The sequence below is a fragment of the Myotis yumanensis genome, unplaced genomic scaffold, assembly GCF_028538775.1.
Source record: "Myotis yumanensis isolate MYYU_CA2020_CCGP unplaced genomic scaffold, mMyoYum1.0.hap1 SCAF_23, whole genome shotgun sequence".
NCBI lineage: Eukaryota > Metazoa > Chordata > Mammalia > Chiroptera > Vespertilionidae > Myotis > Myotis yumanensis.
Window position 1 is genome coordinate 2,455,255 of NW_027223774.1, and position 25,696 is coordinate 2,480,950.

Consider the following 25,696-nt stretch of genomic DNA (forward strand, 5'->3'; position numbering starts at 1 on the left):
AGCTGTTCCCTGACATCACCCCACCTGCCTGTGTGTGCGGTATTTACACACCAACACGCTCTCCCAGCATCCAGTGCACCATCAACATCGGGGAGCAGTGGAATGAAGGGCTGACCCCTGGATGCCCACTCTCTTCTCCACCAGCAAACACCGCACATCCCTCACGGTGCAAATGCCGCCTCTTCCTTGAAGCCTTCCCAGACCACTCCCACCCCAATAAACCTGGGCGAGGCGCCTCATGGGAGCTCCCCCGGTGCCCCTTCTCTCTCCATCTCCTGCCTAGACTATTTCGTGTGTCTCTTCCCCTCAACCCTCCCCATCCTCCTGTCAACTCAACAACAGAGACCCATGCCTTGCCAGCTCCCAGGGGAGGTGGGGGGGGGGGCTGCGGATTAAATAAGGACTAAGGGAAGGTGGCTCTCACCCCGCTTCCCAGGCCCGAGGGCGAGGATTCCTTTGGCAGCTCATACCCTACCCGAGCCAGCCAGTGCCTCCGCAGCCCCGCTGTAATTATTACCCAAAATAATAATTAACCTTTCGCTCCGTGTGGGGCTGCGGGGTGGGGCGGGGACCTGGGTCGTCTCTGGGTCTCCAGCCCAGGCACCTGGAGGCTCGGGAACGTTCACTGGAAAAACAGATGATGGGTGAGCAGGTGAATGAAATGCATGCGGGGGTGTGGGGAGTGGGGGGTGAGGGGGGAGGACGCTCCTGGAAGGAATGGCTGGCCTGTCGCTGTGGGTCGGCAGCCCACAGGGAGGGCTGGGGGAGGGGGCTGGGTTTGAGCCTGAGTCATCTTCTCTGGGCCTCAGGAAACACTTAAGAATAAATAATTAAATTGCAAATGAATTGCTTAATGATGGGCTGCCACAGATCAAAGCCTCAGCGGGAGGAGAGGCTCAGAGAGGAGAGTTCAGGGAGGTTGGCGCACCTTCCCCCCCTTCCCCCGAGTGACACAGCAAGAGCGGCCCAGGTGGCCAGACCCAGGTTTGGTGGCCACCAGCAGCTGTGGGGCCTCGTCTGGCTCCGAGGGACCCTGGGCCTCCCCCCCCCACCCCCCCGCCCACCCCCCTGGCTGGGTACCCTCGTCCCTGGACACAGGGACCGTGAGCAGGGACCACGGCAGGAAGGAGTCAGACAAGGCTTGGTGTCCCACAGGTCCGGGTGGGTTCCTCACGGGGACTGATTTGGGGGGAACACACATTTTAGGGGGCAGGTGAATTTGCAGATATGGATTCCAACTACGATGAGGATCAACTATGCTTTATAAATAACCAGAGGCCCGGTGCGCGGGGATCTGCTGAAACCCGTTCTCCGACATCCCCTAGGGGTCCCGGATTGCGAGAGGGCGCAGACCAGGCTGAGGGACCCCACCGGTGAATGATCAGGGCCGGGGAGGGATCAGGGAGGGCTCCAGGGCATGTCTGACCAGCCTTGCCCAGTCCTGATGGGCTGGACCCCAGCAGCAAGCTAACCTGCAGGTCAGAGCATCTGCCCCCTGGTGGTCAGTGCGCATCATAGCGACTGGTTGAACGGTCGAACAGGAGGACACAGCATATTAGGCTTTTATTATGTAGGATGTTGACTTCCTTCCTTCCTTTCTCTTTCTCTTTTTTTTAAAATGTATTTTATTGATTTTTTTACAGAGAGGAAGGGAGAGGGATAGAAAGTTAGAAACATTGATCAGCTGCCTCCTGCACCCCCCACTGGGGATGTGCCCGCAACCAAGGTACATGCCCTTGACTGGAATTGAACCTGGGACCCTTCAGTCCGCAGGCCGACGCTCTATCCACTGAGCCAAACCGGTTAGGGCATCTTTCTTTCTTTTTTAATCCTCACCTGAGGATATTTTTCTATTGATTTGCAGAGAGAGGGAAAGACAGAGAGAAATAACCATGTGATAGAAACACATCAATTGGTTGCCTCCTGCACGTTCGGGTCCGGAGCCAGGGAGGAGCCTGCAACCAAGGTTCATACCCTTGACTGGAATCGAACCCAGAACCCTTCGGTCCACAGGCCGGCGCTCTGAGGGAAATCGGCCAGGGCAGTAACGTTTAGCTTCTTTCATCAGGAGAGAATCCTGAGGCAGGAGAGTAAACAGCTAGGAAAACCCCTGGGCCAGTGGGAGGAGGAAACGGAGACAAGATAGTTAAACAAGGCCAAAGAGTTTGAGCAACTTCCCGCCCTCCGGGTCGGTGAATCCAGGCCTTATCTCCCCTAACCAAGGACACTGAGAGCGACTGGCTTACACCCTCCGCCCTGAACAGAGACCCCGTTCATGTCACCAGCGGCAGCTCAACCCAAGGACAGGTGAGGTTGGGGAACAAACACGCTGTGAAGCCCTGACCGGTTTGGCTCAGTGGATAGAGCCTCGGCTTGTGGACTGAAGGGTCCCAGGTTTGATTCCGGTCAAGGGCATGTACCTTGGTTGCGGGCACATCCCCGGTGGGGGGTGTGCAGGAGGCAGCTGATTGATGTTTCTCTCTCATCAATGTTTCTAACTCCCTGTCCCTCTCCCTTCCTCTCTGTAAAAAATCAATAAAATATATATAAAACAAAACAAAAAACACCGTGAAAGCCAGACAGGCCCAAGATAAAAGCAAAGCAGTGAGGCAGGCCCATGAGAACACCCACACTCCCCTACGCGCTCACTGTGACGCATCAGCGTATTAAACACGCACCGGGAAAGCTGGTGGATATTCCGCCGAAACCCACCCTCAGGATTCTCACCCGCAGAAAAATAAAAGATCGGAAGCCCTGGGGGGGTGGGGGGGCAAAGACTCAATGCTGGCTCCCTCTAGAGCACGAACCTTCTACTTTCTTTTTTTTTTCTTTTTTATAAATATACTTTTTATTGATTTCAGAGAGGGAGGGAGAGGCGGAGAGAGAGAGAAACATCCATGATGAGAGAGAATCATGGGTCGGCTGCCTCCTGCACGCCCCCAACTGGGGATCGACCCCACGACCCAGGCATGTGCCCTTGACCAGAATCGAACCCAGGACCCTCCAGACCGCAGACCGACGCTCTATCTACTGAGCCAAACCAACAAGGGGGAATCTTTTAGTTTCTCCAGAACTCTTAGGGTCAACACCAGACTTCGTGCCAGGGGAGCACTGGGCAGCGGCAGCTCCTCCCTGGCCTGCCCCAAAACGTGCCCTGGCCGGTGTGGCTCAGTGGATAGAGTGTCGGCCGGCGGACCGAAGGGTCTTGGGTTCGATTCCAGTCAAGGGCACGTTTACCTCGGTTGCAGGCTCCTCCCCGGCCTGAGCCCTGGTCAGGTGCATGCAGAAGGCAACCAATCGATGTGTTTCTCTCACATCGATGTTTCTGTCTTTCCCTCTCTCTTCCACTCTTATTAAAAAAAAAAAAATCAGCCCTAACCAGTTTGGCTCAGTGGATAGAGCATCAGCTTGTGGCCTGAAAGGTCCCAGGTTCGATTCCGGCCAAGGGCATGTACCTGGGTTGCGGGCACATCCCCAGTGGGAGGTGTGCAAGAGGCAGCTGGTCGATGTTTCTCTCTCATTGATGTTTCCAACTCTCTATCCCTCTCTCTTCCTCTCTGTAAAAAATCAATAAAATATATCTATATTTTTTAAAAATCAATGGAAAAATGTCCTTGTTGATGTTCTTAGTGAACGGTGACGCTGAGATGAGCTTGGCGTGCAGGATTGAGTTTAGAGAAGCAAAGGGCTACCGCTCGCTCAGGCGTGTAGCACAGCCCCCAAAGCTCTCATGGCTTTTATTTGGGGAGTACAGCAAGTGACAATGGAGTACAGCAAGTGACAATGACTAGCAGGCATGCTTATGAGATCATCAGAGCTGAGTTATACATTAAACTATTAATTTCCTATGTTATACAAAGACCCTTTCCACCTGCAGCAGTGCACCCTCCCCTGAACTTTTCATGCCCTCATGGACTATTCATCACCTCAAGGAAAGTCCTGCCTCTGAACAATAAGTCTTGCTCTCAAGACTTTGTTCTGACGTGGCCCGCTTGCAGGCTCCCGCCTTTTCTTGGCAGAACGTCCTCTTCTAGTTAACTTCATTCCGCTTGACCGGCTACAGTCCTCGGGTTAGAATTAAAAAAAAAAAAAAAAAAAGAGTGCTAGATTAAACCTAGATATAGACATAGAGAGATAGATACCGACATATACACAGAGATAAACATAGGGTACGGATAGATGCAGAGATAAAGGTAGAGAGATAACCATAGAGACAAACATAGAGATGTAGTAGTAGATAGAGACCTAGAGATAGAGACACACAGAGAGAGAGAGAGAGAGAGAGAGAGAGAGAGAGAGAGAGAAAGAGAGAGAGAGAGAGAGATTGCCATAGAAAGAGACTCCCAGCAGGCCCTCTGCCCTTCACCTCCCCCCTGAGGAGCCAGGGGCCAGGGAGATGTGAGGTGCTCCGTGGAACCAGCAACCCAACCCATCTTAGTCGGGTGATAATATCAGGATTTTAAAACAGCCCTTCGGGCAACGGCAACGAGAGGGAAGCGTCCCAGGCCCCTTACAGGCACCAGGCATCCAGGCTGCAGTCTTTTTTAATTTTTTTAATATATTTTTTTATTGATTTTTTTACAGATAGGAAGGGAAAGGGATAGAGAGTTAGAAACATCGATCAGCTGCCTCCTGCACACTCCCTACTGGGGATGTGCCCGCAACCAAGGTACATGCCCTTGACCGGAATCGAACCCGGGACCCTTGAGTCTGCAGGCCGACGCTCTATCCACTGAGCCACACCGGGGGCAGGGTTCCCAACCTGTGGGTCATGACCCCTTTGGCAGTCCAACGACCCTTTCACAGGGGTGGCCTAAGACCATCCTGCATATCAGATATTTACATGACGATTCATAACAGTAGCAACATGACAGTGATGAAGTAGGAACGAAAATAATTTTATGGTTGGGTCACAACACGAGGAACTGTATTAAAGGGCCAGAAGGTTGAGAACCACTGGGTTAGGGTAAGGCTGTAGTTTTCATAGCTCCCAGGCCCCACGCCCCAGGCCCCTCACAGGCACCAGGCATCCAGGCTGCAGTTTTCATAGCTCCCAGAGCAGTTGTCCGCCCACCCGCCCGCAGGGCCGCAGGTTGTACAGTTTATTGGCTCCGGGAAATACCACTTAATGAGCTCGTTAATGTTCCCATAACAGTCTGTGATCCCCGAGCGGCTTTCACCTGGAGTGCGCGGGCTTCGGAGCTTTTCTTGTTGAGCAGGGTCATGATGTATTTTTAACATTAAGTCAAAGCGGATTACGTTGGTGGTTAAGGAGGTCTGCGAGGGTTTTATTGTTGTTGCTTTTTGTCCTTTATTTTGTTTTGCTTTGTTTTGGGTAATCCGCTCCTCTCCTTGGGTATCAGGAGCTTCTTAGGGGACGACGTGCAGTCAATAGCAAAGTCAGTCCCATTTGGGGATTTTTATTCTTTTTTTATTGTCTTTTTTATTTTTATATTTTTTTGGGGGGATTTTTATTCCTTTTTTTTTTTTGGATTTTTATTGTTTAACAGATGTCATTAGAAAAGCATTCTAACGTTTCACCCATAAAGGAGTTTAGGCCCCTGGCCCGTGGGGCTCAATGGTTAGAGCGTCCGTCGGAGCACGGAAGGTTGGAAGTCTGATTCCCGGTCAAGGGCACATAATTAGGTTGTGGGTTCAATCCCCAGCCAGGACACATACGGGAGGCAACCGATCCATGTTTCTCTCTCTCTCCCCTACCCTTCCCCCTGTCTAAAAAAATAAAAAATCATATCCTCTGGTGAGGATTTGAAAAAATAGTTTGTTTTCTTTCTTCCTAAGGGAGTTGCTTTGATCTGAATTTATGTTCCCTCCACATTAATTAAACATTTATATATATATATATATATATATATATATATATATATATTTGGTTGATTTCTGAGAAGGAGAGATAGAAACATCAATGATGAGAATTATTGATCGGCTGCCTCCTGCACACCCCCTACTGAGGATCGAGCCCACAATCCGGGCATGTGCCCTTGACCGGAATTGAACCCGGGACCCTTCAGTCCGCAGGTCGACGCTCTGTCCACTGAGCCACACCAGTTAGGGCTTTTCCATTGATTTTTTAGAGAGAGTGGAAGGCGGGGGGGGGGGGGGGGGCGCAGAGAGAGAGACAGAGAGACAGAGAAACATCACTGTGGGAGAGACACATCAATTGGTTGCCTTCCGCATGTGCCCCAACCAGGGCCGGGGATCCAACCTGCAACTCAGGTGCATGCCCTTGGCCAGGAATCGAACCCAAGATCCTTTGATGCCAGGGCCTAGGCTGTACCCGTCCCTGTTCTAAGAGGCATTGAAACATTTACCTTTCTGAAGGTGAGGCAGACATATCTTGCTATTCCATGCACTTACAGTCTTGTTGTTTTTTTTAAAAATGTATTTTTTATTGATTTCAGCGTGTGCCCTGACCGGGAATCAAACCCTGACCTCCTGGTTCATAGGCTGATGCTCTACCACTGAGCCACGCGGGCCGGGCAATGCAGTCCTGCTTGTGTGTGTGCTTGTGTTTTTGTCTCCTGGAAGATGCTATTAACGCAACAACGCACATCTTATGGTTTGATGCTGACTGAGGAGTTAGGGTGGACAGTGGCCAGGGGAGAAGGAACAATACTAATGAGCAATACCCATCGACACAATTTTCACCGAGAGCTGTGAGCCCGGGACGGCGGGAAGCCAACCTACACAGATTATCTCACTAAACGGAGACCGTGAAAGGTGTTATTCGTGTGATGGGTACTGCATCCCCTCTCTCTGGCTCCCAGGCTTGGTGACTGTGATGGCGACAACACGATGGTTATAAATAATCACAGATTATCTGGCCAAGGACAGGGCAGGGGAGGAGCTGCAGGGGGCAAATTGTGATTTATAAACACACATCCTATAGGTCCTCAAGGCAGCGGTTCTCAACCTATGGGTCGCGACCCCTTTGGGAGTCGAACGACCCTTTCACCGGGGTCGCCTAAGACCATCGGAAAACACATATATAATTACATAGTTTTTGTGATTATCCACTATGCTTTAATTATGTGCAATTTGTAACAATGAAAATACATCCTGCAGATCAGATATTTACATGACGATTCATAACAGTAGCAACATTACAGTTATGAAGTAGCCACGAAAATAATTTTATGGCTGGGGGTCCCCACAACATGAGGAACTGTATTGAAGGGTCGCGGCATTGGGAAGGTTGAGAACCACTGGTCTAGGAGCATGCTCACAAGTCCAGCCAACATCCCGCCGGCGCTCACCCAGCGCCCACCTTGCAGGAGGCCAGCAGGCGGGTCCTGGCGGCTGTGACTCAGTTACATGTGAGAGGTGGCGGCCAGGTGCCGGGGTGCGAGCCCGTGACCCCTCTGCGCCCCCCTCCTTATCTGCAAAGTGGGCGCACATTAGAGGTCAGGACTAGGACCTTCTGCATGCAAAGCCCTTGGAGACGCGCTCGGAACTGGGTTTTCGCTCCAGAAGGGGAAACTGAGGCCGAGAGGGGGACGTGGACCCGGGCAGCGCTGAGGCCAGTCGCACGCTCCGTCCAGCGCCGGAGGGACCGGGGTCGCAGGGGACGGTCCCTGGCAGCTCGCGGGCGCCGGTCACCGCGAGGGCGTCGGCAGGGAAGGGGTTACGACGATAGAGACGCCTGGAGGACCCGGCGGCGCGAGGGGCCCTGGCCACTCGTCGCGCACCTCCTGCCCGCGGCCCGGCTCGGGGAGCACACTGCGCAGGCGCCAGGGCCCGGCTCCCGGGGTGCGGGGGGAGGGGGGCACCTCCCCAGACACCGGAAGTCTCCGCCTAACGGGCCGAGCCCGCGCCTCCGTTCGGGGGAGGGGGCGGGGCCGCAGCCCCTCCGCGCGCGGCGCCATAGAGCGCGGCCGGAGGACCCGCGTCCTAGACGTGCCCGGAAGTGGTTTCCTGAGCGCCGGCTCCGCACCATCGAGCCGGGGGGCGGGGGGCGGGGGCGGCGGCCAAGGGGGGTCGCGGGCTCACCTTCCTAGAGCGGCCAGGACGGGGTGGCGGCCGGAGGGGGTTGGGGGGAGGGGGGGAGCGGCGCGGGCGGAAGCGGCCAGGAAGGTCACTTCCGGCCTGGGCGCCCGTCCCCCTGACCCCAGGGTCTGAGTCGCCGCTGCCGCCGCTGCCACCATCCGTGAGGGAGGCGAGAGGAGGAGGAGTGCGGCGCGGCGGCCCCGGGACCGAGGAGGTGAGGGGAGGGTGCGGGGGGCCGGAGGGCCGTGCGGCCAGGGCCGGGGGGCGCGCCTCTGGAGCCGGGCTGCGGACGGGGGGCGGGCGGGAAGGCGGACGGCGAGCGCGACTGGGCGTGAGTGCGCGTGCGCGCCGCTGGGGGGGCGTGAGGGCGCGCGGCCGGCGGGGCGGGGGGTCCCGCCGGGGAGCGCGTGCGGGGCGGGGAGTGCGCGTGCGCGGCCGTGCAGGTCGGGCGCGCGCCCGGGAGGAGCGCGCGTGCGCAGCGCCGGGGGCTTGGCCCTGGGGCTCGGCTCCGGGTGGGGTCGCCGCGGTCCCCGCTCCCCGCCACTCCCTCCCCCCCCCCCAAATCCTGCCGGCCAGTGCTGGCCGGAAGTGGTGGCGACTCCGGAGGGAAGTTGAGGCCCCGGTGGGGGCGGGGGCCGCGCGGAGGAGCCTGCCTGACCGGAAGCCTGTCCCCCGCTCCTTCCCCTTTTCAAAGCACCTGGGCCCGTTGCTGCCCCGGGCGGGCCGCGTGCGGACTTTGGTCCGGGCGGTAACCGCGGGCGTTCCGGCGGCGGCGGCTCATTCATTCGCCCGGCGCGGGCGGGGAGGGAGAGCGCGTGCGCCCCGCGAAGGGGAGCGGCTGGGCCAAGGTCAGGCCCCGCGGTGTGGTCCGCGGTGCAGGGCGAAGGCGGCGGCGGCCGGGCCCGCTGTGTTCCCCACTCCCGGCCGCCAAGGCGGACACCCCTGGCCACGGAGTTGAGGGCCCTTCGGACCCTCGGGGTCCTGCCAGATCAGACGGAAAAGTGACCCACAGGCTCGAGAGGCGGCAGTGGGAGTGGACGCAGGTCCCGCGGTGCGGGCACCAAGGACAGGGCCTGGGGCAGGGACGCAGAGCTGGACACAGCCCCACCCGCTGACCAGGACCCCTGTGGAGAGGTCGCGGGGCCGCGGGAGCCCGAGGCGGCGCGGGGCGGGGGGGGTGGCATCAGCCTGGCCCAGAGGAGTGACTTGGCTGGGCTCCCGTGTTGGCTGGTGCCAGGCCCCAGGTTGGGCAATGCCGAGGCCCCGGGCGCGGCGGAGCGGGCCTGGGCTGGCCGGGCGCACAGGTGCTGCTGACCCTGGCTTAGCCCCTCCTGAGGCTCTAAGCCTCTTTGCGGGCGCAGCTGGCCGCGTGGCCGCCTCTGCCCGGGGAACGTTCATATCAGATTCCTCCTGGCCTTATCGCTCGTCTTTGCCTTTTCCTTCTGGAAGCCTTCCAGAGCCAACCCGCCCCCTGCCGCCCCCGGGGGTGCGGGGAGGGTGTATCACGGCGCTGGCCCGGGCGCTCAGGCAGACGCTCTGGGTCTGAATCCCAGCCCCGCACTCAGACCTTTGGGACCTTAGGTAAGGCAGCTGGGGCTCTGCCCGGATGGAGCAGGGATGGCCATAGTGTTGACCTTGGAGGGCCTCCTTCCCACACCCCGAGGAGGGGGTAGGGGGTGCAGAGGGCCGTGAAGCCAGGTGCTCCCGGGCTGCCCTCTGCCCCCTTTCTCCAGCCCCGTGACCTTGGGCCTGTCACTTCCTTTTCCCCTAAGGCGGGAGCACAGCCCACTCTTCATTGGACAAGCCATGTCCGCCCTGTGTGGCCACGTGGGCCGGTGCAGCCCCTGCTCGGGCGGGAGGGGAGGCCCGTGGGCATGCACGACTCGAGGCTCCCAGGGGCCAGGCAGCTCCGAGGCCTGTGGGGGGACACACATAGCGCTGGGCAGAGGGGTTGGGGGTGTGCAGAACGGTTCCCTGGAGCTCTGGGAGCCCCGCTGGGGGTGATGCTTTTACCCGCGAGTGTTCTCCTGGTTCTTGACTTTGTACAGGGAAGATTTCACAACGCGAGTTCAGGTGACTGAGTACAGTTATTACAGCGGGACCGCGGCGCCAAGGAGGGGCGTGAGTAGAAGCGGAAAGATCACAGTGGCAGGAATGAGCCTGGTCTTGGCGCAGTGGCCCTTAGAGAGGAAGTCAGGGAGGCAGGAGAAGCGAGCCAGCGGGCGGTGTGGACCCGGCAGACAAGTTAGAGAGGAGGAGGGCCCTGGGAGGAAGGGCGCAAGGACACACCTCCTAGGGGGGGGAGGAGGAAGGTGGGCGCCAGGGGTTCTCTGTCTTAAAGGTTTTTTAATCCTCACCCGAGGATATTTTCCCATTGATTTTAGAGAGTGGAGGAGAGAGAGAGGGGAAGCCAGAGAGAAACAGCCATGAGAGAGAAACACATCGGTTGGTTGCCTCCTGCACGTGCCCTGATCAGGGCTCAGGCTGGGGCGGAGCCTGCAACCTAGGAACGTCCCCTTAACCGGAATCGAACCCAGGACCCTTCAGTCCGCAGGCCTCCACTCTGTGCACTGAGCCAAACCGGCCAGGTTTCACTCTGCTCTCGAAAGGCAGGATTTCTAGGGGAAGCCTCGGGGGAAGGCCTCAGTAGAATATTCGGCGGCGTTCCAGGTGTGTCCCTCAGGGTTGTGGCCACTCCTGACTGGTCAGCGCCAGGGCAGGGGTTTCGTCCGCTCTTGCTGCTTTCCTGGCCTGGAGCTGAACCGTGGAGGCCTTGATGTTATCTCTGGTTTGACCAAAATTCTGTCTCCAGGGTCCGCAGACCCGAGGCCTTGTTCCTAAGAGCATTTGATGCCACCAGAACCTCACCGCCTGAGGGCTTGTGCTGTATGAACCCCGAGAATCGCACAAAGGACTCCCCAAAAAGTCAAATTATGGAGTCTTTATTCAAAAGCCAGCGGCTGCGAGGGGGCATTAGCTCTCCAAATCTCGCATCCTGAGTGACTACAGTCCCGAACTTATACAGACGAAAACCACGTCCTGCTAGATGTTGGAATGTGGAGCTGTCTTGTGAAAGCAGATTGTACAGAAGCAAACTGAGCAAAGTCAGTTATCGCTAAAAGTTAATTATAGTTTTAGTTCTTGGAGCCATTGAGTCAACGGACAACATTCCCGGAGCCACTGAGTCAACAGAAAAGCAATTAAAGCAGTTTTTGCGGTTCTGGTCCTCAGGCACAGGAGAATAACCTTTGTAAAGCCACAGTGTGGGCTGGCAACTTAATGGGTGATTTATGTGTTTCCAGGTCTCGTTCTGGAAACGGAGGTTTAACTCCCCTATTGTTTCAGCAAGCAGGTGTGCACAGCAGCCAGAATGGCAGGGTTAACATTTATACAGCAGTTTCTCCCCGAGACGAATGTCACCGTGCTTCACCGCTTCCCTTGATGCTCAGGGAGAGGCTGTGCGAGGGAGGGCGCAGGTGCTGGATGGGCCAGTGTGCATCGGCTCTCAGTTTCCCTCCCACTCGCCAAGGAACATCCCGCTTCAGGGAGATGCCCAGGGCAGTGGGCTGTCCTGTCTCCAAGGACAGAGGACCTGACCGAGGGACCCTGGACTCCAGGAGGCCAGTGGCGAGCTGCGGGCGGGCAGTGGCAAAGGCCACCTGACCTGACGCTCCTCCTGATGGTGAAGGTGCCAGCTCTCGCTCACCGAGCACTGCCAGGTGCCTGCCTGTGCCCCGCTCACTCAGAGCCCCCAGAGGCTTGGGGTGGAGGTGGTCCCGTGTTAAGGGACTGAGTCCAGTGCACGCCCCACACAGCAGCGGGGCACGACTGCCGGTGGTTCCAGAGCTCGGCCCTTCCCAGGGAGACATGCTGGGGACTGACTTCCTCTGCCCGAGGTTGGGGTCTGTGGGGCCAGGCATCCGTCATGGGGCTGGTGGGGCTGCCAGCTGCTGGCTGACTCTGAGACCAGCCCCTGCTGTCAGGTGGGACTTCCATGGGGGCAGGACCGGGCAGGAGGGGAGCTGGGGCTGTCGCACCACCAGGCAGCCCTGCTGCAGGAGCACAGAGCTCGGGGTTTCCCCGTCGGTCTGCCCTGGCCTCTGGGCTCAGAACACCGCTTCTCTCCCGAGGGAAAGGGGAGCCCGTGTGGCCTCGTTGATGCTGGGGGCCCAGCGAGGCATCGGCGTGGTCCAGCCTCGAGCCCAGGCTAGTCAGAGTTGGGTTCCTGGGGCTGCTGTGTGCGGGTCTGTGCTGGAGCCAGCCCCTCTCCTCCCAGCGTTCCAGTCTGCTGGGGTCCGGACGGGATGGGGGCCCCCCAGGGATGCAGGACTCAGCTGTAGTGATGGGAGGGGCAGGGACAAGTGCCATGTCCTAGGGGAGGGGCAGCGCTGCCGTGGAGACCCCCAGCCTGCTGCTCCGGTGGTGACGCCGGCCACTGCCCTCTCGTCTGAGCTCCGTCAGCAGTACTGGGCCCTCACCAACCACCTGGCTCGGGCACCTCACACCTCCACTCACTGATCCTGACGCCAAGGTCACGTGGTGGTGTGGGGGGGCGAGTTCGACCCCGGCAGCCTGCCCCAGCTTGTCCTCTCCCCGGGTGGTTGGGGATCAGCCTGTGGTGCCCACGGCACATCGTGCCCACAGCGCCCCGCGCCTGGGGTCTAAAGGGAGCCTGTGCCTGGGGAACGTTCTGCTGTTTGGGAGGCAGGACAGTGAGCTGAGGGAAGGGACAAGTCTGGGAAGGCTTCCTGGGGGAGGTGCTGTTCTCGTGGGCCTGGCAGCAACCCTTGAAGCGCCTGCAAGAAAGGCCAGGGCGGGAGAGTGCCCGCCCCCCCCAAGGCCAGGCCAGGCCGAGAGGGGCGACAGCACAGGTGGCCCGGGGTGCTCCAGGTTTTCTTGGCCTGCAGAGCGTCTTTGTTTGTTAAACAATTTTCAGTTACTCACCAACTTTTAAAATCTGGAAATGCTGGTTGGCAGCAGGTGGCCAGGGCTGCGGCCCTGCCACTCCCAGGTGGGCCTGCCGCAGGTCAAGGTTCTAGGAGTTCTAGAACTTCTCCGTCTCTGCAGAAAGGGAGTGTGCGGCCGCAGCGTGCACCCTGGGGAGCTGCCGAGGACCAACGGAGGTGGCTGGCAGCGAGGTGTGAGTCCGGGAGGTCTGGAGGCCAGGTGGTGAGGGGGGAGGAATAAAGCAGTGAGGCTCCCAGAGGCACCTGCTCAAGGCGAGAGCAAGGAGGGAGCGGGGCCTGCCTTGTCAGCTGTCACCCACCCGGGGACCCGAGGGAGGTCACAGCTGGGACTCATCTTTCATTCGCCCAGGCGGGCGGGAGTCTGTACAGACCCGGCTGGGGGCGGGGATGTTCTGGCCGCAGGGGGGTGGGGGGACGCCAGGTTTTGGGCCCAGAGGGAGGGCAGAGACTCACAGAAAAGGGAAGTGGGGGCAGGCTCCTGCCGTGGGGCTTCCCACTGCGGCCTGTGGCCCAGGAGTGCCCGCGGCTGCAGACGGTGTGAGGGGCTGAGGCGGCGCTGAGTCAGCAGCACCCTGACCCTGCTGAAGGAAGCACCTGTGGACGCTGGGGGGAGGGGGTCCTGCCATGTGATCTGGGGCAGGTGCCTCGGGGCGGGGACCCAGCTCACCCTGGAAAGGTGAGCCGGCCAGGCCGGTGGGGGACGGGCAGGCTTTCCAGAGAAGGGGCCGTGGGCTGTGAATGAGGGGCGAGGGCAATGCGTTGGCCGGGGAACGGGGGTTGGAGACGGTGCAGGGGACGGGGGTGCTGGGTGAGGCGGGGTGCCGTGACCTGAGCCGCCTGTAAACCCCAGCGTGCCGAGAGGATTCCCACGCTGCCCGCTCCAGGCCCGCTCAGGGCTGTTGTTCGCTCAGCGGGTGTCTGTCAGTACAGCGCTCTCAAGGCCTCCTGTGGTCCCGCAACTGCTTGTGTGGGTGTGGTTATCCACGGACTCGCACTTGTTCGCTGGGCCAGTGTTTCGGGGAGCACAGGGCCGTGGAAGGGCTGCAGGTGCCGACCGCTGTCTGCTGTGGGCACTTGGGCCCTGTGACCCTGCCTCTGTGGCGTGTGCTGTGTGGTGTGGACCTGTCATTTTGTGTGTGTGGGTGGGGGGGCGGTTTGCCTAGAAGTGGCTTGCGGGTCCCATGGTCCCCCCGCAGTGCACGGGCTCCTGCTCCCCGTCCTGCCCACCTGCTCGCTGCTCTCGTGTCCATCCAGCAGCGTGTGGCCCGCACGGGCTTCATGTGCACGTGGGTACCCAGTGGCGGTGACGTGGGGCATCTTGTCACCTGCCTGGCAGCCCTGGGCACGTCTCTCCTTTGCCTTTAAGAAATATATATTTTCATTAATTTCAGAGAGGAAGGGAGAGGGATAGAAACATCAGTGATGAGAGAGGACCATTGATCGGCTGCCTCTTGCGCACCCCACACTGGGGATGGAGCCCACAACCTGGGCATGTGCCCTGACAGGGAATCAAACCGTGACCTCCTGGTTCATAGGTCAATGCTCAACCACTGAGCCAGGCTGGCCGGGCCCCTTTTTAACTTCTGTGTGGAAGGAGTGACTTACAAAGATGTGTTGTCTGTGGTGTGAGGTGGAGGGGGTAAGGGGAGCACGTGTGCACATGACTGCGGGGTGGGCGTCAAGGCTGAGAAGTAGCCACTGGATTTGGTGACCAGAGGGTGGGAGGGGGCAGTGGTTAGGGAGTGGCGGGGGGAGGAGATGGAGGGGAAGCAGGGGGTGGGGAAAGCCAACAGGTATATGAGAGCGGGGTCTGGGGCAGAGAGCAGACAGCGGGGGGCAGCGTTTCCTGCCAGGGGAGGAGGAGAAGCCAGGAGGCTGCAGGGAGGAGGCTGGCAGCAGAAGAAAGCGGGTAATTGGTGGGCAGGCTTCCAGGGAGGTGGGAGGGAGCTAATAACACAATAACAGTAATTTGTCTGCAGCTTACCAGCCCCGGGCCCCACAGCTCTGCCTGCTAATTGGATCGCCCCAGGGCCGGCCCGGCCTGGGGTGGCTGGGGAGCGGGGCCTGTGGGGGGCTTTGAGACTCCAGCTGAAAAGTGGGGGAGCTGGGTGGGAGGCCGAGAAGGACAGGAGCCTCCTTGCAGACTCATAAGTAGTCCTATTCCAGGGTCAGGCTGCCCTGCCGAGCTGTGGGCCCTGCTAGTGGTTTGGGGCTGCCCAGGCCATGGCCCTGGCTCTTCCTCTGTGCAGTCACCCCGGGGGGAGGGGGCAGCCCCGGAGGCAGGACCAGAGGCTCAGCAGCTGTATGAGTGTGAGTGAGCAAGCAAGCGAGTGGGCGGGAGAGGAAGGACCTGCATCACCTGCAGTGAATGCCCCTTTTATTTAAGTTTTATGTGCAATCTTACAGTTTTTAAAAATATATATTTTTACTGATTACAGAGTGGAAGGGAGAGGGAGAGAGAGATAGGAACATCAATGATGGCAGGGAATCATTGATCCGCTGCCCCCTGCCCACAACCTGGGCATGTACCCTTGACTGGAATCAAACCGGGACCCTTCAGTCCGACCCTTCAGCAGTGAGGGCGTGCATGCCCTTCTTGAGGCTCCCCAGGACCCTCGCAGCTCGCACCCTCCTGGTCCTCACGCGGGGCTCTGCAGGTCCCTGAGGCACAGGCCCCACCCCAACCTGCCTGTCCCGGACGCCTCCCCACTGTCTGCAGAGAGCAAGGTCCTCTGCCTCTCAGGCTCTTAGGGTTTCCAGCTGGGACGGACTCAGGTAACAGGAGCCTGAGAACTGTCTCCATGGCCGGGAGGCCAGGAGTGGCCGGGCCGCGGGCTGGAGCCGCAGGGCGGCAGGGGACTGGGACACAGGGGAAGAGGTCCTGTGACCACAGTCTGCACAGATTTCTCCCTCGGCTGGCCTCCCTGCCGCCAGAGATAAGACTTCCTCCTGCACAGCAGCGCTCTCCCTGGGTGGGGGTGGGGAGGAGAGGGGAGAGAGCTGCTCCAGGAAGAAGGGCTGAGCACTTGTTGTACCTGCTGTGGCCTTGAAGTCAAGATTAACCAGCCGAGTGGACTGTTCAGGGCAGATTTTTTCTCGAGACCAGCCCTCCTGCTTTGTCCCCCCCTCACTGTCTTCCTGGCTCTCCACATGGAAACCATGTGCGCGTGTGCGTGGTGTTTCCATGTTGGTCTCCTCTGCTGTGTCCTGGCAGTGGGCTCCTGGCTGTAAGCACCTGCGGAAGGCGTGGGGATCTTAGGTGGCCAACCTTGACCGCTGCAGGCAGAGGACCACCATCCCGGACTGCTTAGCCCAGGACGCCCCGAGCCTGCGGCTCCCCTGGAGGGAGGAGGACGCCACTGCCCCCGCTGGAGGCTCGGCGGGGAAGTCCCTCTCTGGCTGCACACCGGCTACTCCAGGCAGCACACGGAGCCCCTGGCAAACGAGTTTGGCCGGCGAAGGCAGAGCAGCAGCCTCTCCCGCCCCCCCCCCCCCCCCCACCCACACATGCCTGGCAGCTTCCTATTCATTCTTTTCCACATGTTTAATGTTGACGGTGTAAACAGACGGCCATGCAACTGTTTAAAGACTACCCGCTTTTTAACTGAGCCATGCACGCTGCAGCATTCCCCCTTTATCCACACGTGCAGCTCCCTGTTCACACACACAGCGAGCAGCCGTCATGCCAGACACCCGAGTGCCAGCCACTCTGTCCTGGACACCCGGGCGGCCCTTGGTGGCTGCCCCTCTCGCCCGCCTCTGGGTCCTGTGGTTTCCGGCTGACATTAGGAGCAGCACTGCCCTGACAGCGCGGGGGACACCTGGGGCGGAGCCGCAGCCTCCCCTGGTAACTGCTTCCCCCCCAAAGACCCCCCAGGCTGTTCCTACAGCGGCTGCGGGGCGACCCGGCATGGGCCCCTGTGGGTGCCCGTGTCTACCAGGTGTGACCTGAGTGCCCAAGATTATTACTTTTAAATATATTTTTGTCGATTCTAGAGAGGAAGAGGGAGATAGAAACATCGATGATGAGAACCACTGATAAGCTGCCCCCTCACGCTCCCCACTGAACCACTGATAAGCTGCCCCCTCACGCTCCCCACTGGGGATCGAGCCCACAGCCCCGGCATGTGCCCTGACCAGGAATTGAACCGAGGCTCAACCTCTGTGCCACGCCGGCCAGGCGGCCCCTGCGGCTGTCCCATGTCACACACAGTCCTCGTGGCCATCAGGAGAACACCCACTTGCAGTCTCCCCCTCACCACAGAGGCACTCTATCCCTTATTGTAAAAGGTTGGGAAAGGAAGGTTTCAGGAAAAGGTTACAATGGCTCTTCTGTCATCAGCAGGGCAGCTGCTTCCCCGGCGGTGCCACCTGTAGGCGCCCCCTGCTGCCCTCACTGCCCTCCCACGGGGCTCCCGGTTCCTTCCAGTTTTCCCTGATCGGAATCTCGCTGTGATGACCTTTTTTGGTGCAAGAAGTTTGTGTTGAGCTGGAGGAGCGGGTCACCGGCCAGGGGCCACCTCGATGGGCGGGGTCATGTGGGCCGGGTCGGTTTCACCCGCCCGGCAGCCCTGTTGCAGGTGCTGGGCACCCAGTGGTCGCAGGGCCACTGGGGGGTGGGGGTGGGGGTGGTGGTGTCTCTGAGGAAGTAACAACCCGCGACCCAGGGGGAAGATTGTTGCAGGCGGGCGGGTCTCCCTCTGAGGCCTGAGTCCCCGTCCTAAGTCCCTACCCACCGAGTGACCTCGCGGCCCGCCTCGGCTGCTGCCAGCTGGGGGTGCTGGCTTCAGCTTCCGCATCTGCTCAACAGTGTGATGGTGCCCCCTTCGCGCCGCTTCTTCAGGCCAGGCCTCCTGGCCCTGCGGGATTCCGTACCTGAGAGTGCGGGGAAGGGCGGGGGCCGCGTGTCCGCAGATCTCTGCTCGCGTGGGAAAGGAGGCCGGCGGTTCCGGGCGGCTGCAGCCTGGGTGGTCCCCACCGTCCCCTGTCCGCGGGGCCATGTGGGGCCTCTTAGCTCAGTGCGGGTGGGAGCCGAGCGCACCTGCCCTCCGGTGAACTGTCCTGTTCCCTCCCTCCCGACAGGGACCCACACATGGAGCTGCGGGAAGAGGCCTGGTCTCCGGGGCCGCTGGATTCCGAGGACCAGCAGATGGCCAGTCACGAGAACCCAGGTGAGGCGGCCGGTGGTCAGCTGACCCGCGCCCTCGCCCTGACACCCTCCTGGGCTCCCTGGCCCCACACCGTAACCCCGCCTCCGACAGGCAGCCTCCCAGCCCCTCGTTAGGCGTCCTTCCCCAAAGGCCACAGGCTGCTCCCCAGCACCCAGGAGCCCGGGGCGCCCCTGCTCCCCCAGAGCCCTGAGCCTGCCCCTTCTCTGTGGCCCTCGGTTTTCCTGGGCAGGAAACTAGGCCGGGGGCGGCCAACCCAGCGCCGGGAGACGGGCGAGACGGGCTGGGGGGAGCTTGCCGCGGGGAATGCCGGGACCGACCGCGGGGAGCGCTGGGCATCGGGGTTTCTAGGTGAGATCTCGCCCTTTAAACGCGGAAACGGGTGTCGCTCAAACATGGTCCGGGTTTAGTCAAACTCACCCCTCGGAGGCAGCGTGTTCCCTTCCCGGGCTTCCACCTCGGCTGGGGCGGCTTCGAGCCAGGACCACGCCGCCACGTGGTCGCAAACGCTGCCGTAAAGGGCCTGAGCGGAAGCACTTCCGGTTCTCCAGGCCCCGCCCCGCCCCATAGCGGAAGTGAGTGGGCGCTGCCTTGTCTCTAAAACGTCCTCCACGCGGAGGCGCTGTCGGCCCCTCCCGCGTCCCTGTCCCCAAGTGAGCCGCACCCGAGGGAGGGGGCTGCCCCATTGGCTCCCCGCCTCCCCCGCTCCCTGGGCCGCCGCCCTCCTCCCTGCAACACGCGGTGGCCTCCATGCTTTTTAAACATTAGCTGGCGAGTCTGGTTCATGGAGGAAGTTCCAAACAGGGTGACGGCTCCGCTTCGCCCCACCAGCCGCCCTGGGGGTGTGGGTTCGTGTTTTCCTGCGGCATTTTATTTATTTATTTATTTTTAACTTTAAAAAAATATATATTTTATTGATTTTTTACAGAGAGGGAGAGGGATAGAGAGTTAGAAACATCGATCAGCTGCCTCCTGCACGCCCCCTACTGGGGATGTGCCCACAACCAAGGTACCTGCCCTTGACCGGGATCGAACCTGGGACCCTTCAGTCCGCAGGCCGAGGCCCTATCCGCTGAGCCAAACCCGTTCAGGCATCCTGCCGCATTTTAAACCCCCACATTATCTCATTCCACCTACACGTTCCCCAGCAGATCAGGACTAAAACCCAAACAAGACCCCCCGCCCGGCTACAACCGTGTGTCTCCCATGACCTGCCACTCCTGCTGCCGACCAGCACCCAGTCCGGTCCAGTGTCCCAGGTTGTCTCCCTCCAACATGCGCGTGCGCCGGGGAGTCAGGGGAGTTGAGTTCTAAGGTTGCCGGTCACTCTCTTCAGACAACCGCGGAGGCGGGCCTCGGCCCCTGTCCAGCTCGCTGCCCCAAAGTCATGCCGTCACCCCATCCCCCCCTGTTGGCCTGTTGGAAACCTCTCTGCGGGCCGCCCCTGGCGCACTAATAGGCCCTGCGGCCTGGCTGAGCTCTGGGCGCCAGTGACGACAGTGCTGGGCTCAGGCCCACGAGGTCTGTCTCCCCCTGGCCTGTCGGTGAGGGATGTGGGGCCTGGGGCGGGTCGGCGCATGGAGGGGGCGGCCCCCATGGAAAGGTGAGTGGGCACCCCCAGGCAGCAGGCCCTCCTGCGGGGCTCTCTTCCCAACACAAGGAGCCGGCTGGCCCTGAGGCGCCCCAGTGCCTCCGCCGGTCCTCTGCCGGCTGCCCACAGAGGAGTGACCGAGGGGGAGACGGACGGCCTGCGCGGAGGAGGAGCAGTGAGGGGGCGCTGAGCCCTGACTAATGGGCAGAGAGGATCTGACGATGGGGGCGGTGCCAAGGCCCCGGCAGAGCTCTGAGGAGGTCGGGGACCCCTCTGAAGAGAAAGTGGGTGGTGCCAGCCCAGACGCACAGACACGTGGCGGAGGGCCCAGGAGTTGCCCTGCGCCCCTCCCCCCGGACACTGGACTCTGCGTCTCTCCTCCTGCATGAGGCCGTCGGGCCTGCCGGGCCCCAGCTGTGCATCTCCACACCAGGATCAATGGCTGCACCGACCGCCCCGCCATCCCTGCCTCCACTGTCCACAGCTGCCAGCGCGAGCCTCTTGAAATGGAGCCAGGCCCTGGCTCATCTGGAGGGGTGCCCATGCCCTGCACCGCTCACTGGCCTGTGACCCCCCCCCCCCCCACCCTTGCACGGGACCCCAGCACGGACGCGTCCGCAGCGCAGACGGGAGCCCTAACTTGTTCAGCGTCACACACGGATTCCCGCACAGTCAGCCTCTGGAGGGGCCTTGCTCAGCATGGGCCTCGCCGAGGAAGGGCTGCCCGCCGAAGCACACGCCGGGCGTGACCTGCGGAGGACAGTGCCGCGGGGAGCAAAGGCCCCCGGGGAGAGTGGAGGGAAGACAGGAGGCAGCGAGGCGGGACCTGGGGGACCCCCCAAGAGTGGCTCCGCCAAAGGACTGGAATGGCCTGGGCAGCGGGCTGGAGGGCGGTGCCAGTGGTGAACTCGGCCATTGCTGTGCCATTGCTGTCCGAGCCAGCGAGATGAGCCTCGGCCCAGCCATCGCCTCGGGGAAGTCACCGGAACCGGAGGAAGGGCAGGCGGGTGTGGGGAGGGAGCCTGCTTCCTGGCGGCCCTGCAGCCCTCAGCGTGAGTCTCCCGACAGGGACGTGACCTCGGAGTAGGAGTCGCGGAGACTGGCTTGTTCAGGCTCAGGCCGTGCTCAGAGCTCCTGGCGGGGGAAGGGGACTGACCGGCAGCCCGAGCGCCCTCCCCCAGGAGAACAGCGTCCCGGGCTCCTGGGGTTGGGAGCTACCTGTGGCCCTCGGGGAAGGCCGAGCCTGGGACAGCCCCCCGTGGAGGAAGCGGCCCCGGGGAGCCGTGGGCAGCCTTTCCCAGGTGGTCCCGGGTGAAAGACTCCCTCCCCGAGGCAGTGGCTTCGCAGACCCGGTGCCCGGGCCCCGGTGCGGACCAGGAGGTCAGGCTTCAGGACGCAGCGTCTGAAGAAGAGGTTCCGGCCCCTGTCCCCACCTCGCGGAGAGGCGGCTCGAGAGGCGGAGGGACACTCACCTGGGCCTGGCTGCCTCCGCCCCGCCGGGGGCTGTGGACCCCACAGCGAGTTCTGCCATCTTCATCAAGGCCTGAAGTCGTTTCCATGGTCACTTCCGGCCCGCACACTCCCAGCCCCGCGTGTCTACGTGGGACTGAACTCAAGTTCCCGGGAGCAGGCCTCCCACCTGCCATTCATCCGCAGGCCAGCGCCCCGCTGTCGGTAGGTCCCTGACCTCGCCGCTCTGCGCTGTGCTGCCCAGTCAGGGGCGAAGACACCAGGGCGTTGGGGGAACCTCAGAAATATTACCACACCCTGGCCGGTGTGGCTCAGTGGACAGAACAGCGGCCTGCGGACCGAAGGGTCCCGTTTTCGATTCTGGTCAAGGGCACGTACCTCGATTGCAGGCTCCTCCCCGGCCTGGTCAGGGCTGATGCAGGAGGCAACCCATCGATGTGTGTCTCTCACATCAATGTTTCTTGTGTCTTTCCTCCCTCTTCCACTCTCCCTAAGAATCAATGGGAAAATATCCTCGGGTGGGGATTAAAAAAGGAAGAAGAAAATGTATCATTTCCTGTGTTGGACATTGGCCGGCAGGGTGTCCAGGCTCCTGAGCTGGTGCCCTGGCAGTGCCCCGCGCTGCACCGACTGCCCGGCCGTCATCACGGATTCTCCCTCACTCCTGGGGGGGGGGGGGGGCGCGCTGCTGAGGTGCTGGGGTCAGCACAGGCCTCACCGCAGGTGGCGCACCATCTCAGTGAACACGGGACCTGCGGGCAGACCACGCCCGGGACTGGCTGGCTCCCCTGCCTGTTGTCCTGGCCCCGGTCCGGGTGGCCCCCGCCTGGAGTTCGCAGGGTGGGATGTGAGGGGTGTGGGCTGGCCAGCAACAGGGTGATAGCCATCCAGGTCCGTCTTGGGCCCTTAACTACAGGTCCCACATGTGCGAGACGGAAGCGACCCCCCAAATGCGTAGAAATACAGAGGGTCCCAACACTGAGGGGGGAAGGATGACATCACCTACAGGGGAGGGAGCTCTGGCGACCAGGCAGCTCACTGAGAGGCCCCCTAGGGTGGGGGAGGCCCCCTAGGGTGCGTGTCTGGGCCCTGGGCCCCACATGGCAAGCCCATCTGCCTGGGACACGCTGACAACATGCCTTAGGTACGAAGGTGTCCCTGTGAGCCCCATATAGAGTTGGCGGGGACAAGCCAGCAGCCACAGCCTGCGGTGCTGGCGTCCACACATCAGTCCTCCCATGTTCGCCAGCGGGAGCTCAGGGACGGTGTTGAGTACTTGGTGCCCGTCTGTGTGGTGCTGGAGTGGGCAGATGTGTGTGTGTGTGTGTGTCTGTGTCTGTGGTGGGGGGGGGAACGGGGGTGCGCTGACAAATCCCAGGGGTCAGAGCCATATAGGGGGCAGGCAGGAGGGCGGGTTGAAGCCCTGCCCTTGAAGCATGGTGGCAACTATGCTTGGGTAAAATTTGCTGTTTAATATTTTAACCCTGCTGACTTGGTTTCTGTAATTATTTGCTTGCTAAAATAATAGAAAAGTTATTTTGATTTTCTGAACTTATATAAATCATCCCATTCGATTGAATACTCCATTGATTGTGGTTTGAATACCCCCATCGATTGTGATCTTACTGGTCTTTCGAAACACGTTCCTCTGCACCTGGAGACCAGGACAGCACAATTACTCTAAACGGCTCAGCAGCTCCAGGTAATGTGTTTCCGCTGACTCAGTGGTCCTAAGACCTGAAACTATAATTAATCTATGTAAGATAACTAACTTGCTCAATCTAAGCTTCTGTAAATCTAAGCTTTTTGCAAACCAGGTTCCTCATTCCAAACCCCGAGAGGTAATCAGTGCCTTGTGATATTTGCCCATATCGTTCTGATGTTTCGGCCAAGCGGTCACTGCGAGATTTGGAGAGCAATTGCCCCTAGTCCCGGCTTTGAAATAAATGTGGCTCCTTTAATTCCGCTTCTTGGGGCTTCCTTATGTGATTCTCGGGGTACAATACAACTCCTGGCCCGCCTGCGCGCTGATGCCGAGGGTCCTGCATGAGCTGGTTTCTGACCTCCCCTCCCACTCTTGTCTTCCAGTGGACATCCTCATCATGGACGATGACGACGTGCCCACTTGGCCCCCCACCAAGCTGTCCCCGCCCCCTTCGGCGCCCCCGGCCGGCCCCCCACCCCGGCCGCGCCCGCCGGCGCCCTACATCTGCAACGAGTGCGGCAAGAGCTTCAGCCACTGGTCCAAGCTGACGCGGCACCAGCGCACGCACACGGGCGAGCGGCCCAACGCCTGCACCGACTGCGGCAAGACCTTCTCGCAGAGCTCGCACCTGGTGCAGCACCGGCGCATCCACACGGGCGAGAAGCCCTACGCCTGCTCCGAGTGCGGCAAGCGCTTCAGCTGGAGCTCCAACCTCATGCAGCACCAGCGCATCCACACGGGCGAGAAGCCCTACGCCTGCCCCGACTGCGGCCGCAGCTTCACGCAGAGCAAGAGCCTGGCCAAGCACCGGCGCTCGCACAGCGGCCTCAAGCCCTTCGTGTGCCCGCGCTGCGGCCGCGGCTTCAGCCAGCCCAAGAGCCTGGCGCGCCACCTGCGGCTGCACCCCGAGCTGTCGGGCCCCGGCGTGGCGGCCAAGGTGCTGGCGGCCAGCGTGCGCCGGGCCAAGGCGCCCGACGAGGCGGCGGCGGCGGACGGCGAGATCGCCATCCCGGTGGGCGACGGCGACGGCATCATCGTGGTGGGCGCGGCTGGGGAAGGCGCGGCGGGGGCGGCGGCGGCGGGCGCGGGGGCCAAGGCGCCCGGGCCCCGCTCCCGGCGCGCGCCCGCCCCCAAGCCGTACGTGTGCGTGGAGTGCGGCCAGGGCTTCGGGCAGGCGGCCGCGCTCCTGGCGCACCAGCGGGCCCAGCACGAGGACGCGCTCGGGGCGGGCGGCGAGGAGCCCGCGCACATCTGCGTGGAGTGCGGCGAGGGCTTCGTGCAGGGCGCGGCGCTGCGCAGACACAAGAAGGTCCACGCGGTGGGCGCGCCCTCCGTCTGCAGCAGCTGCGGACAGAGCTACTACCGCGCCGGCGGGGACGAGGAGGACGACGGGGACGAGGCGGCGGGCGGCCGGTGCAGCGAGTGCCGCGGCGGGGAGGCCCGGTAGGGGTGGGGGCCCGGGGGGGCAGGGCCCCTCGGGCTCGGCGGGAGCGACGGCGCAGGACCCAGAGACCCGGGGAGGAAATGGACCGAGGGGCCCGGACCCGCAGCGACCTCCCTCCCGGGCTCGTCCCGGGGTGCAGTGGCCTGGGCAGGGGCGCCGGGTGCTCCCCTCGCCACCTCGCCCACTGCGCCCTCCCCGCGCCCGAGCGCGGACCTGGCTGCCCCCTGTAGGCTCTCGGCCGAGTCCGAGATAGACGATGTGAACTAGCGACCAAGCGACGACAAACCCACCCGTGAGACCAGTGCCCACTTTCTCTTCCCCTCCGTCGGGGCCGTGACAGAGCCGAGAGCAATCGGGCCCTTCCTTTCGGAGGGGGGCCCAGGGAAGGGAAAGGGGTCCTTCTCCCTTTTAGAGTTTTCTTTTAATTGCACCCACCCCACCCCGTCACCATTATTTTCTCCCCTCCCGCGGGCCCCGTCCTCTTTCTCGCCCTCCCCGTTCTGGATCCGGGGCGCAGGAGTGCGGAGCAGAGGGGCCCCTCGGAGAACCGTCCTGTTCCGTGGCCTGGGCGCGTGGAGGAGGGGTGCGGGGCCAATAAATGGCACTATCCGACTTCTGCTGTGCGTGGTTCTTGAGGGGGAAGGGAGGAGGAGAGGCTGAGCGGGGGCCCTGCGCCGGGGCCGGGGCGGGGGCAGAGGCAGCCGCCTGGGAGCTGCCCGGGGAGACCATGCGGAACCACCTGGGCGCGGGCTGCGCTGTTTTCCTAGAGAGGGACCCGGCCCGGGCACCGGCAGTGGCTGCGGGCCTCCCAGGCTCCAGGCTCGTGAGGGATGGGAGCGCTGACTGCTGCTTTGTTGTTTGGTTGTCGCCCGAGGATATTTTTCCATTCATCTGGGAGAATGGATGAGAGGGAAACGGGTGTGAGGAAAACACGACTGGGCTGTCTCCTGCTCGCCCCCGAAGGGCCGGGGAGAAGCCTGAACCGAGGTCCGTCCCCTTGACCCGCATCGAACCCGGGCCCCTTCACTCCCCAGGCCGAGGCTCCATCCACTGAACCGCACGGGCCAGGGCCACTGCTGCTTTCTAAAGTGGACACACATGGGTCGTGCTCACTCCGGAGCGGGGGCAGGTGGCTTCCTCTCCGCCGGGGAAGGGCCCGCACCATGCCCCGGTCTGCTTCCCTGCGCCCCGAGGACCTCCCGGGTCGGCTTCCGGAGGACTGGCCAGAAACGCACCCTTCTCCCTCCTCACGTCCCCCGACGGGGGCGGAAGGCGGCCACTTCCCAGCCTCAGAGAGACCCTGGGAGCAGAACAGGGACCTGCGGGAAGTTACCGTCTGCAGGGGCC

The 25,696-nt window shown here is 61.4% G+C and overlaps 2 protein-coding genes across 6 annotated transcripts in view; both read left to right on the plus strand.

The window, feature by feature from the left end:
- LOC138999548 (patr class I histocompatibility antigen, A-126 alpha chain-like) overlaps window positions 1-25,696 on the plus strand; it is a 375,823-nt gene that overhangs the window by 125,765 nt on the left and 224,362 nt on the right. The gene's annotated exons all lie outside the window — the stretch shown is intronic.
- ZNF787 (zinc finger protein 787) lies at window positions 592-24,961 on the plus strand. 5 transcript variants are annotated; one of them, XM_070401643.1, is made up of 3 exons: window positions 592-652; window positions 18,054-18,142; window positions 23,289-24,961. In XM_070401643.1, the coding sequence occupies exons 2-3, from the start codon at window positions 18,064-18,066 to the stop codon at window positions 24,350-24,352; spliced, it is 1,143 nt and encodes a 380-aa protein (XP_070257744.1). In that variant the 5' UTR covers window positions 592-652; window positions 18,054-18,063; the 3' UTR covers window positions 24,353-24,961. The 5 variants fall into 5 exon arrangements, with proteins under 5 accessions (XP_070257744.1, XP_070257743.1, XP_070257745.1 ...); XM_070401642.1 differs by lacking the exon at window positions 592-652 and adding an exon at window positions 7,921-8,218; XM_070401644.1 differs by lacking the exon at window positions 592-652 and adding an exon at window positions 9,227-9,585.

Coding starts and splice junctions, on each gene's coding strand:
- ZNF787 (XM_070401643.1), top strand. CDS start 18,064: ATGGAGCTGCGGGAAGAGGCCTGGTCTCCGGGGCCGCTGGATTCCGAG. Junction 18,143..23,288: donor GGCCAGTCACGAGAACCCAG/GTGAGGCGGCCG, acceptor CTTGTCTTCCAG/TGGACATCCTCATCATGGAC.